Here is a 12,637-nt window from a genome sequence, read left to right as displayed (position 1 = left end):
TTGTAGGTACATATTAGCTTGTGGCTGGCAAATAAGACATCTTACATGGGATGTCTGTGAGCTGGGCCCACTGAGCTGGGCTCACTAATAGGTCTGGACCAAGGTATTGGAGTGATTTGAGCAAGAGAGTGTGTGAGACAGAGCACACACAGCATGGGCTGGCCCTGAGGGCAGGGGCTGCAGTTCCCTTCCTGCCTTTGGCAAAGCTGTTGCTGTACTCCAGTAATCTTTACAGAGGGTGCAGATATGTTTCACTAGCTCTTATTCCACTACCTAAATCTGGGCTTCCTAGCTGCATATAGCAACAAACTATACTCTGATTTGCCTATTTAATTTATTTGCAGCTTTGTATTTACAAATGGGAATATCCAGAAATTGCTGAAATGGTCTTTAAGGCTAATCTCGTGCAGATATGCTGAGATGTTGCTGGGTAGACTCAAATACAGTAATATTTGTCTCAGAATGTGCTAAGTCTGAGAATTATTTTAATTTTTGAAATTACTATTAGAACCTCAGTCTTACAAGATGTTTATATAAACTCTCATGTCCTACTTCCCAGTCCCTATCTTTGGTCTATTTTGCCTACTGTCCTGGCAAATAGTAATTTAACAAGAGAAATGAATGCACCTTTTTGCATTACCAATGATCATAGTCAGCGAATTGGAGAACTCAGAGGAAGAATTTTTGATCCACTTTCTAAATAATTTTTCTTTGGCAAGACAGGATCTCTGGCAGCTGGAGACATCAAGATGGCGTATGAATCCATTTTAGGATGTGAGGGGTTTTTTCCCCCCATTAAGTGGTGAGCAGCTTATCTTTGTCTTGGTCAGTGATGCCAAACTCTGCTTGACAGAAACCAGGCATTAAACACTTCTTTGGCCCCACAGCTGGTTATGGAGGGTTTTTTAAACAAGCCCAAGGTAAGTCTCTTATAATTTCTCTCCTACTATCTTCATCAGGGATGGGGAAGTAGATCCTCAGATGAGGTAGATAACATATCCCATTTTATGTCAGTCTTTCGAAAATATGTAATTGTGAGGTTGGGGATAAAGTTGTGAAAACTGTGGTAAATCTTAATCTGTACAGTACTGTACTTGTGCTGACTCTGGTTTCCATCAAAAATGGGCAGTGTGCTGAGTCTAAGATGGTAAAGACGGAGTAGAAGCACTGCTACCGGTTGAGGTAGCTTTGGGGGTCATATGAGATACCACCAAATGCCCCAGGGCAAAGCCTGTCAGAAGGCTTTGCTTATGCTGAGACCAAAAGAGAAGCAGCCAGAGAGCCAGGAAGCTCCTGCCAGTTCCTCTGCAGTTTTCTCTCTTTGCTGCACAAACAGTTTTCAGAGTGTTTGGGAGGAAAATGAGCAGCAGAAGTCGTGTACTCTCACCCTGCTTAAGTAAGAAAATTACCAGGGAAAAATGAAAGAAATGATTCCTTTATGCAACAAGACATCTCAGGGTGTGTGTGAGAGCGTGTTGTTACATCTCTACAAAGCTTGTTGCGTATGTGAATATAGAAGCTGAAATCAAGGCTTTCCCTTGGGTGATCTGAGTTGGAGCCTACCCTCTAAGGGAAACCACTTTCCTCTGGTTCTGTTTTGCAGAAGCTGCTCTGCTATTTCCCCTCTAGTTTATATGCTGCAAGGGCGCTCAAGTAAACCCACTCTGAACTGTGCACTCAAATGGCAGCTCTGCCTTTGCCCACTGACAGTCTCTCTCATGCAAAACCTTTCATTGTTCAGCCGCTGCTGGCAGGCAGTTCCTTTTCCAGCTAAGTAACCACAGCTTGTTGTATTACTAAGGGTTTTAACATATGGTTTTACTTAACATTAGCTGCCTGATAAGCAAATGAACTTTTTTTGTCCAAAGCAGTCTTATTTCTTTCTACATTTAATATTTTGTATGAGATGGTTAGATTTGTTCTTTGTTTTGAGCTCCAGGTTCTTGTACCACTGTGTTCGTTTGGGGATTTTTAAATGCATACTTCTTCATTTGGTCTTAAATTCCAAGTATCATCTTTTCACTTCTCTGATCTGGAATTAAGTAAGCCGTCTCGAGAAAAATGTACATCATGTGTCTTTTGCTTCCCTATGAGTCAACATCTTCAGGCACGTCTGGCAGAAAAAGCCTTCACTGGGGACTCCCTGACACACTGCAGATAATGTCAACCGATGTGGAAGGGGAGCAGTTAGTTACCTTTAAAACACATCAGGCTTTGTAGAACATAAAAGCAATATTGATGTCTGTACCTGAAACGTGACCGCTGCTATACAAAAGGTACATGAGCCAACTTGTACCATGATGGTAAAACCACCTGATAAGTAGAGTTGGTTTATGGAGCTTTGGTGGAACTTACTTGCCATTCAGTCAAGCTCTCAAATTCTTCAGAACTATGAAAAGAAGGGAAAGATAATTACAGGGGTTTTTGAGGTTTGCGTCAAACTGCTTATTGGCAGCTATGCAACGTGGTTTCAAGCATTCCTATTCTTGTCAAATGCATTGTTTGGTATTTCAGGTTGAAAGAAGCATTGTTTCAGGTGTTTATTTCCAATAAAGATAATTTTGGAGAATAAGCAAAATTTTATATGCTTTTTATGAAAGCAATGTCATGGCTATTGGAAGGAGTAATTCCACATCAACTTATTTCATTGCTGTTATTTAGCACCATTATTTTTCAGCAGACACAATGATTCTTTTTCTCTAGATCATTTTCTTTTGCCAGAACATTTTTCCCTTTTTAGAAGACAAAAGGTATTATACAGTGGGAGCAAACTGACCTGGGCAAGAGCTAGTAATTGCTAACGGTAAGACTGGTACATTAAGTGCTCTGTTTCAGCTGCAACTTTCCACCTATCTTCTACTAGAAAATCAGTAATCTAAAAATAAAAAAACTCTTAACAAGATACTAGAAATTCTTGTCATTCGGGTAAATAATGTTATTGTTGCATATTAGGTAAAATAGTTGATATATAAAATAAAATATGAACTAGGTAATACATAAAGCAAGTAAAATACTAGGTTAAGTCTTAGGTTGTATTAGGGGTCTATGGCAAGGTTTTGGTAGTGGGGTGGCTGCCTCTATAGAAGAAGGTGAGCAGCTGTCCCGTGTCAGACAGAGATGGATACAGCCAGCTCCAGTGGACCTACTGCAGGACACAGCTGAGCCCATAAGCCAAGCTGGCGGCACCTCTGGGAAAACATATTTAAGAAAGGGTAAAAAATGTTGCACAGCAGTGTCAAGAGTGAAGGAAGAAGCATGAGAAAGAACCCTGTGAACACCAAGGTGAGAGAAGGAGGGGCGGAGGTCATCCAGGCACCAAAGCACCTGTGGAGGAGACCAGACTGGAGCAGGTATTTCCCTGCAGCCCCTGGAAGAGCCTATGCTGAAGCAGGTATCCACGCTGCAGCCTGTGGAGGACCCCACACTGGAAATGTGGAAATGTCCTGGAGGAACCATGGCCTGTGGAGGACCCATGGCCTGTGGAGGACCCATGCTGGAGCAGGTTTATCCTGAAGGACTGCAGCCCGTGGGAAGGACCTACACTGGAGCAGCGAAAAATGTGAGGAGGAAGGAGCAACAGAGGTGAAGTGTTACGAACTGACTGCAACCCACATTCCTCATCCCCCTGCACTGCTCAATGGGGAGAAGGAGGTAGAGGAGTCGGAAATGAAGGAGTGACGTTGAGCCTGGGAAAAAGGGAGGGGTGGGGGGAAGGTGTTGTTTTAATTTGTCTTTGTTTCTCACTATCCACACCTATTTTATCTGGCAATGAATTAAATTAATTTTGCCCAAGTCAATTCTGTTTTGCCCATGACAGTAATTGGCAAGTGTTCTCCCTGTCTATATCTGGACCCACAAGTTTTTTCATCTTATTTTGTCCCCCTGTTGAGGAAGGGGAGTGAGAGAGCAGCTGGGTGGGTGTGGGGCAGCTGGCAAAGGTCAACCCATCACATAGGTAAAGGCTGAACTGTCATAATAGCTTTGAAGTACTGAGCATCTAAAATATATATTCTCAAAATGGAGCCTACTCATCACAAGCACATAGAAGTATAATTCATTTATACCCTGTATTCAGTATGATGCCTTTAAGATATGGCCAGTTGTTTCAGATATTTAAAATTAAATCAGACATTAAATTATAATCTAAAGTGGTTTTTGTTCTAATTCAGCTAAAAGCTAAAGTGCAAAAACAGTTTATCATAATGTCGCATATATAAAATCAGGCTCAGGTTTATGTAACCTGTTCATGCAGGGTCTTAGAAGGGAGAAGATAGTTATCAACCTAGGTGTTAGACTGGATTTAAGAAAGAAATTTTTTACAATGAGGGTGGTGAGGCACTGGAACAAATTGCCCTGAGAGGTAGTGGAGGCCCCATCCCTGGAAACATTCAAGGTCAGGCTGGATGGAGTTCTGAGCAATGTGATCTAGTTAAAGATGTCCGTGCTCTTGCAGGTGGGTTGGACTAGATGACCTGTAAAGGTGCCTTCCAATCCAAAGCATTCTATGATTGTATGATTCTATGTTTCATTTTTACGTTGCCTGCATATCCCATATCCTATCATATCTTTATAGACACACAATAGCAACTTCAAAGGACTCATTGCCTGTGCTGCTTTGAACCTGTATTCTGTTATTCTGCTATTCTGCACACTTGGCAAACATTGTCGAAATGAGTTCATACTGAGTTTGTGCACAGCTAGGAGTAGAAAAAAGAAGCCACAGATAACTTATGTGCAGATTGTTGTAATCTTGTATGTTAAATCTTATATGTAAATCTAATATGTTAAAATGCAACAGACATGGAGCATATTTTGGAATGGATAAATTCAGATGTAAAATGCATTTTTAAATCAAGTCAGGGTCCTGCATCAAGTGGAATTGTGCTTTCATATTTAAGTGGTTGTATATATAGAGAGAGAGTTTTCCCTTCTCTTTGTGTGAGTGTACATTTGTACACTATGAGGACTAGGAGTATACCTTCCTTGATTTACAAGTGTCTTCAGTATTAGTTCATCCTTAGTTTTAGTTAGATTCATATATACACATAAAACTTAGAAAATGCTGAGCACTCTTTCCTATTTGTCTTCATTCCAGTATTTAGGAGCATATTATGCTTCTAGGTATAGTACTTGTGGAAAGTTTTGGAAAAGAGCTCTACAAACCCCTCCCACAAAGGAGAGATTAAGTGGTTCAGGAAATTGCAGGTCTGAAAAATTCTTCCTTGACTAAATAAATCAACCATGGGCATTTACCACTGTCAGAAAATTAGGTCACAGATAGTATAAGCCAATTTTCTGCAGAAGTCCATTCAGGAATAAGTTAATTTTACATTTGCTGCTTTCTTTAAGTTGTAGTGGCAGTGATAAAATGTCCATGCTCAACAGTGGCTTCAGCCTTTGAATCTGTGGGATGATTTGAAATTACTTTGTGTTTCTTTTCAAGTTGTTCCAACGCATGACTGGAGTTCTCATTAGAGTGATCTTCATGCAAGGCCTGCCTGCTTCCCAGCTATCATCCACCTCCTGCTTTCCATTTTTGTCTAAAGTAAAGCTGCATCCGGCAAATACTTGGGAATACGTTCTGTGGTTACTAATTACCTGGGCTGAGTTACTTAGTTATGTGTTCCAGCACAATTAAGTCCTTTCTTTTCCTATTGTATCTGCCTCATTATTAGTTATAATGGTGACATTTATACTGTAAATGGGATGAAAGCATGAAAGGGAAACTGTGTGTAAAGATAGGATCATTGTGCAAGGGATGAATAAGTACTGAATAATTTAGGCTAATTGTAATACATGAATATGGATTCAAAGGTTTTGTTTATATTGTCTTCAAAATATTTTTGAGGAATGGTTTCAAGGTTATAGACTTACCCAAGATTGTGTTAAAATATGTGTGCACATGACCATAGGGATAATAAGTGGCACAAATATTCTATGAAATGATATGTTTTTAAAATGTCTAAATAAGCATGAGGGAATACTTCTCAAAGGAATGACATTTCAGAAGCAGACAGCAATAAATAGGAAATAATGAAAATGCATTTCAGGGACTATACTTTGGCAGGGCTGTTGGCTATCCTAAATTGGTGAGTAATACAGTAAAATTACAGACACAACTGTATATTCTGAAAGTTAAGGTTTATACATGACTTGTAAATATGTGTGGAGAGATTTATTTTTTTTAATTGGTGTTTCTCTCTCCCTATCAATTAGTAAAAGAGAAAAGTGGTATTTAGATATTTAATTGAAAGAATCTCCCCCCTCCCCCCCCAAAAAAAGACAGTTGTAGTTTATCCTAAGAATTAATTTAGCAGTTAGGAGGTGTCCAAATATTAAAATACTGTATCGTTTTAATATCTAGGTATGTTTTAAATGAAGCAAAGGCAGCTAGCTTCCTAGCTCACCCTTTTGTCAATGTCAAATGTTCCAGCTGAATTTTTTGTTGTATTTTCTCCACACCTCGCTTTTTCTTAGGTCTCCTGTCATCTCCACTTGAGTTGACTTCATGGTACTTGATCTTAACTGCTCGCAGCCATGCAGGAAAATGATTCCAAAGAACGACCTTTTTTGTTTGTTTGTTTATAGCATCTTATGTCTTCTAGAACTAGTTCTGTGAACAGTTAGCAAGCATTTACCAACATGTTTCAGGAGACGATAGGAGTAGAAGAATGCCTATTTTTTTCATGCTGTCAGAGATTTCATATATCATATCAAACAAACCTTTTAACAAACCTGTCTTATCTCACAGTGGTTAGGATGGAGATACGATTGTTAAGAAAGTGGGGTTGCACACTAGCAGATTTTTAATATATATTAACTGGAGTTGGCTGGAAAATGGCATTTCTGTCTTGAGGGTAATTCCAGTTGTTCAGGTTTATGTTTAGTTCTGGAATTTCACAATTGTGTTTTAAGGATAGATTTATATGCTCCTTCATCCTGTGTTGTAGTGTAATGATACCAAATGTGAGAAGAAAGGACCTCTTGGGCTTGACAGTAAAAGGGGTTGTGGAGGAAGAGAGACTTTCAATATGACTGAAGAAGGAAAAGAAAACACGAACCACCATAAATACTGTTGCAGTGGATACTATCATTTGCCAGTAAAGAACTGAATTTCTGTGAGGCGTCTTCAAAATAGAATTTTTTCTGTTAGAAAATTTTCAGCCAACTCTAATATTCTTGTTGTTATTGGGGTGTTTGCTGTTGGAATATACTTCATTAAATCAATAGAAGGAGAAAAAGTAAACAGTTCAGCATATAGCACCATCTGATAAACACTTTAAGAGGAGAGGTAATATGCAAACCTTCATTTTGAAGATCTATCTGTACCTCCAATCAACTTAAAGTTTGTCAGTTTTGACCAGCAAGGCAAAAGCTAAAATAAGTTTTTAAGTCAGGCTTTAGGTTGCGGCATCTAAAAAAGTTAGTCCCATTAGTCAATTGGAGTTGGCAAACCTAAACAATACAGGTTTATTTGTAGACCATTTATAGTTTAAAATGGCAGGGGTTTCCTGCCATTAAAATACACGAACTTTTGTCTGAAGAAAACTGCAGCATTACTGTATTCACCGTAGATGACTGTTCTTCCTTGAAGGAAGAACTCCAGTTCCAAACCAGTAAGAGGTTTTGGGTGAGCACTTCTGATGGAAGAAGCCCACTATTGATCTGAGGAGTACTGTGGATTCAGGGATGACTAGGATAAACTAGTGAGACCTGACACCACAGAGAATGTAGCAGAAATGCTGCTTGGCTTATAATAATGAAAAAATCCCATCTGTTCCACTCTTCACCTGACTTTTTTTTTTTAAAGGTTGTCACCTCTTCTTGTCTGAAATACTTTCTTACTCTGTGTCTCTAGAAATATGAAAAAGGGTTAGACTTAACTTTTGGAGAGGTAACAGTTTGCAAAAACAAAACAAATTGCGTATTTTTGAAAGGGATAGAAAGCACTATGGAATATGCATGGTGGTAAATGGCTCATTTTGATAATGCCACATAGCTGCATTTTGTCCATAACTGGAGTTATTCTTCCTTACTCTGTTTTTATTTCTGTATGAAAACTTGCTTCTTGAAATAATTGTTCCATTGTTCATCTTGGATCTTGTTCTTCTGGCAGCCATCACAGACATTTTCCTGAAATTTTAGCTCTTAATTCACTGTAAAATTGGTGGTGGGATTAATTTCTCTCAGATGACCCTTTAATGCTCTGGCAATGCCTAGTTCAACCTGCCATTCTATTAAATCTTTTCAGAAGTTACTGAAATGGTCTCAATATTTTTTTTTTATTGTAGGTTTCATATATACTGGAGAAGTTGTGCATCGAATGCTAACAGCTACACAATATATTGCACCCTTAATGGCAAATTTTGACCCCAGTGTGTCAAGAAATTCAACAGTCAGATACTTTGATAATGGTATGTAGTAGTCCTTCATAAATGAATGTGTCTGTGTCCCTTGGCCCTTCATATTTTCCTAAATAAATATTTTTGAAGGAAAAATTGAAGATTTTTTGAAAATTTTTTTTGTTCTTTTTTTTTAAACTCACAGGCTGTATAAAGCATGTGGCTAGACATCCATAAACAGTTAATTTAGAACATGGTTAGAGAGTCATGAATGCTTTTTCCTAATTGGACAGGTATATTCAGGATGTTAAAATACATAAACTCAAACTAGCAATGTCTTTTATCAGTTTTAAAAGGAAAAATCTGTCTTGTATAAAAGTGCAAGTTCCTGTTACTTCAAAATATATATAGTAAATACCATTCACCCACTAGCTAAAATGAAAATAGCATTTGTGGAATGCAATAGCAAGAATACACAGAAGCAGGGCAGGTATAAGGTTAATAAACCTGTCAATGATGAAGTGTGCATGGAGTCCCAGGACTGGAATCCAATACACTTGTCTACACCGCAAGTTCTCAACAGTCCCTTGTACGAAAGATTGAAAGGGTAAAAGGCAAACTGCAGCGTTATACTTGAAGCTCTGTGAGATATTTCAAAGGCCTTGAATGTGTGGATATTTGTTTCACGAAGTCAGTTATAATCAATATTTTGAAAACATAACCTATGTGATTAAAATGGCCTGAGATTTGTCATCTTTACTGAAAGAATCTGAGGATTCTGGGGAAGACGTTGCTAATGCTCATTGTATTCCTGACCTCCAGTCTTCATACCAGGTGTATCAGGCTGTATCACATTGCTTTCATAATAAGGTTGAATACTTCTTTGAGATTTTGGATCCTTCTTCATGTGTGAGGCATGATGGTCTTTTGGACCCCGTGTGCTTTAGGACAAAGAATTTGCTATCTTACCCCAAATAAAAAGGAACTGAGCCAGTTGTCTCTTCAGCTCCTGATTTCTTATTCATCCCTGTTTTATCCCTCTGGGTAAGTGTGCTGCTTTAGAGTGGCATCTGTGGTGAGCAAGCACAGCGTGTAGTGACCCATCCAAGTCTCACTCATGGAGCTAACTGCAAGGAACTTATGTACACACGCATCTACAGAAAGGCCCTGGGAATGAGAAAACTGTTTTGGAGGCAGCTGACTTATACTTTAGCTTGAGGTTCTGAGATGCACATAGATCTGAGGTACTCAAAGACACTCTGTAAGAAGTTCTGGCTACTTTTGCTCCAATAATTTGAAAGGTCCCTTTAAATTCCTTTAAAATGAAATTTAATACAATCAAATAAATATTCAGAAAGCAGATGAATGTAGTCAGAGAAGGAAAGATGCACTGTGTGCACAATTAATGAGCATGTACTAGACTCGTGAAAGACACGTGGGACAATAATGTGGTGGACTTAGTACAGTATGCACCAAAAATTTGCATGCTTATAGTTTCATGACATCCCCTGCCAAGATGTCTTAATGAAAGTTACAGCACAGAAGATCTGTGACAAAAGATGTTTCAAGGATATATCAAAAATGCATTGAGCTGGATGCATACTGACCCACCTTGAACACTTCAGGAAGAAATGAAATTAAAGTGCTGTGAATCAAAGCACATAACTCCCATTAGTGCCAAAGAGAAAAGTATATTGAGGAAGGCATATAAAGATGAAAAAGTCATTTTCAGTAAACACAGTTTTGGTGATAAGTGTCTTTCAGCCAAGCTGCTTGAATGTGTCTATAACCCTCAACATCTGTAAAACATGCTCACAGGGTATGCAAGTCGCTTGGGGTACATTTTTAGTGCAATAAGTGGATATTCAGCCAGAGAATTTCCATGAATATTAACGAGCCTCTTGCAACTAAATCTCTGCACACCAGACTCAATATTTACCCCATCTATGAATTCTTAGTGGTTTAAATTTAAACTACATTTATTTATTGCCAACACCTAATAACTTGCAGAACCTCAGCAAGGGCTTGCACCACACAGAAAAAAATTAATGCTATTTATATTAATGCATAGTTAATGGAAGAATCTGAATTCCTCAAATAATAACTTTTACTAAACAGGTAATGCTATTAGCACTTCCCATTTCAAAGTCATCAGGGTATATATATATATATATCTACATATACAGTGTAAAAAAAGCCACTGCAGAGCAGTGGTTGTGGCAGCACACCTGAACTCTGAGTGCTGGATCCTACCTTTAGTGATTGTTGACTCCTTGTGCAATTCCATACAAGTTACTTGACCACTCTTGCTTTAGCAGACTTCTGTGCGAGTAGTTGAGGTAGTTATTTGTGGCACTGTGGTGTCTACCTTTAAGAGAATTTCAGCTGCAACTTGTATTTGTAATACCTTTGGCATTTCAAGATACTGGGCTGAAAATTGCTAAAAAGAGACAAATCACTGTTCTTGTTTCAAGTAACTGCAGTTAAGTACTTTTCCTACAGTCAGTTAATATTTTTCTCACATTTTTTTCTTCCCTTTGCCTCTCTACCCCCACTCTGGGGTTCACAGGCACAGCACTAGTTGTCCAGTGGGACCATGTACATCTGCAGGATAATTACAACCTGGGCAGTTTCACTTTTCAGGCCACCCTTCTCAATGATGGGCGTATCATTTTCGGCTACAAAGAAGTAAGTTGGGTCTGAAAATTGTCATTTAAGTAGACAAATTACTTTATATCTGCCAGGAATTTCCCTACATTTTTGGGGGGGGTATTTGAAAGTTCAGCTATATAAGATCATTTCATTATATTGCTTATAAGATCACTGTTTTGCTGAAAATTACATTTTATTGTAAAAGTGGTGTTCATGTGATGGATTTGAAAACCATCAACACGGCTCAAAGGTGCTACTCCTGGATTTCAACTGGCCTTTTTTGAGTGGTCATAAGTGTTGAGTGTTTAGTAAATTCTTGATTGTTTAGTATTCTTCTTGTATTTTGAAAGGTAAGGTCTAATTTGCTCAATTAGTTCACCTAATTTGGGCCTGTTTGAAAACACTCTAGAATCAATGGTTAGTATTAAAAGGTCACCTTTTTCCTGCAGCTATCATTTCTTGGCAACTGACATATTTCAAAGTTCATATATTTCAACTAAGAAATAACTGTTTTGTATCTCTAGATCTGTGAGGTTTTCCATCTATTTGGTGATAACACTGGTTAGATTGAGGCCATTTAGTTTGCCTTCATAACACCAATATGTTGTTGTCTTGGTTAGGCTCTTCTGCATTCTCCAAGTGTTTCAGAATTTCAATCATTACTTTAGATGATTTTTTTTTTTTCTTGATATTTTTGCTAGAGTCCTGGAGGCTACAGCCTAGAGGCCGTACCTCCAGTTGAATTTCATGCAAATGAGAATCAGAAGGTAGATAATCTCAAGCCTCTAGGAGCAAAGAACTATTTCTTTCTCTTTTTTTGTTATTTTAATCTCAGTTTGGCATGCAAAGTGTGACTTTCTCTTCAAGATGTACATCTTTCTGTTATCCTCCTTACATTAAAAAAATGCAATCGGTGATATGGCTGATTGTCCAGACTTGGAGAAATCTGCATTCTCTTGTCTCTCTGCTACAGACCAGTTGTGAGCCTTCAGGCTCATTTTTCATGCCTGTGTTGAAGCCATGCACCTGAATGAAGCAGAAATAATAGTACTCCTCTCCCCTTCATTAGAGAGCTAGTGAGGATCTGGGTTATTCTACTAGCAGCAGTCATATCTTCACCTAAGATAGATGTCTTTGCTCCTTGCAAACAGGATTGCTGCAGTATACTCTTACTGGATTAGTTTTGTAGACACAAGAAACTTCTGGTATGCCCACGTACCTGGCTTTCCTGTCATGAGTTATTCTTGTCCTGAATGGAATTACCAAACATCACTTTAAAACTATTGCACATAGTTAAGGAAAGAGACTTTTTAAAGTGGTAATAGTAACATACTAGTGGTCTGTAAATCTTTTGACAAAAGATTTTTGTAAAATCTTAGAATGTTACAACTAGCGTATTCCATTGGTAATTGCTTGGGGAATGGATTTGGAGGCTGAGATTTCCAGAAGACTACACTCTTTATTTGCAGCCTGTCTTACTCCATTAAAACTACCTCAGCTTTTCACCTAAACGATGAAAATTGAATAAAATTTCCAATTACTGATTGGACACAAGTTGTCTGAAAAGAAAAACTGAGACACTTGTAAATTTAAACTTGATGCTAGTGCTTACAAGTCTGGCTAGGAATTGATTTACTTGCCAG

At 38.4% G+C, this 12,637-nt stretch overlaps 1 protein-coding gene across 1 annotated transcript in view; it reads left to right on the top strand.

Moving 5' to 3' along the window:
- PLXDC2 (plexin domain containing 2) overlaps window positions 1–12,637 on the top strand; it is a 285,578-nt gene that overhangs the window by 197,629 nt on the left and 75,312 nt on the right. Inside the window, exons 5-6 of the mRNA XM_075492688.1 lie at window positions 8,292–8,414; window positions 10,912–11,030. Of these exons, the coding sequence (XP_075348803.1) occupies window positions 8,292–8,414; window positions 10,912–11,030 (242 nt within the window). The remainder of the gene's footprint in view (window positions 1–8,291; window positions 8,415–10,911; window positions 11,031–12,637) is intronic.

Source organism: Mycteria americana, chromosome 2 (assembly GCF_035582795.1).
Source record: "Mycteria americana isolate JAX WOST 10 ecotype Jacksonville Zoo and Gardens chromosome 2, USCA_MyAme_1.0, whole genome shotgun sequence".
NCBI classification, from domain to species: Eukaryota; Metazoa; Chordata; class Aves; order Ciconiiformes; family Ciconiidae; genus Mycteria; species Mycteria americana.
The sequence above is the reverse complement of the archived record's forward strand: the minus strand, read 5'-3'. Positions and strand labels throughout refer to the sequence as shown.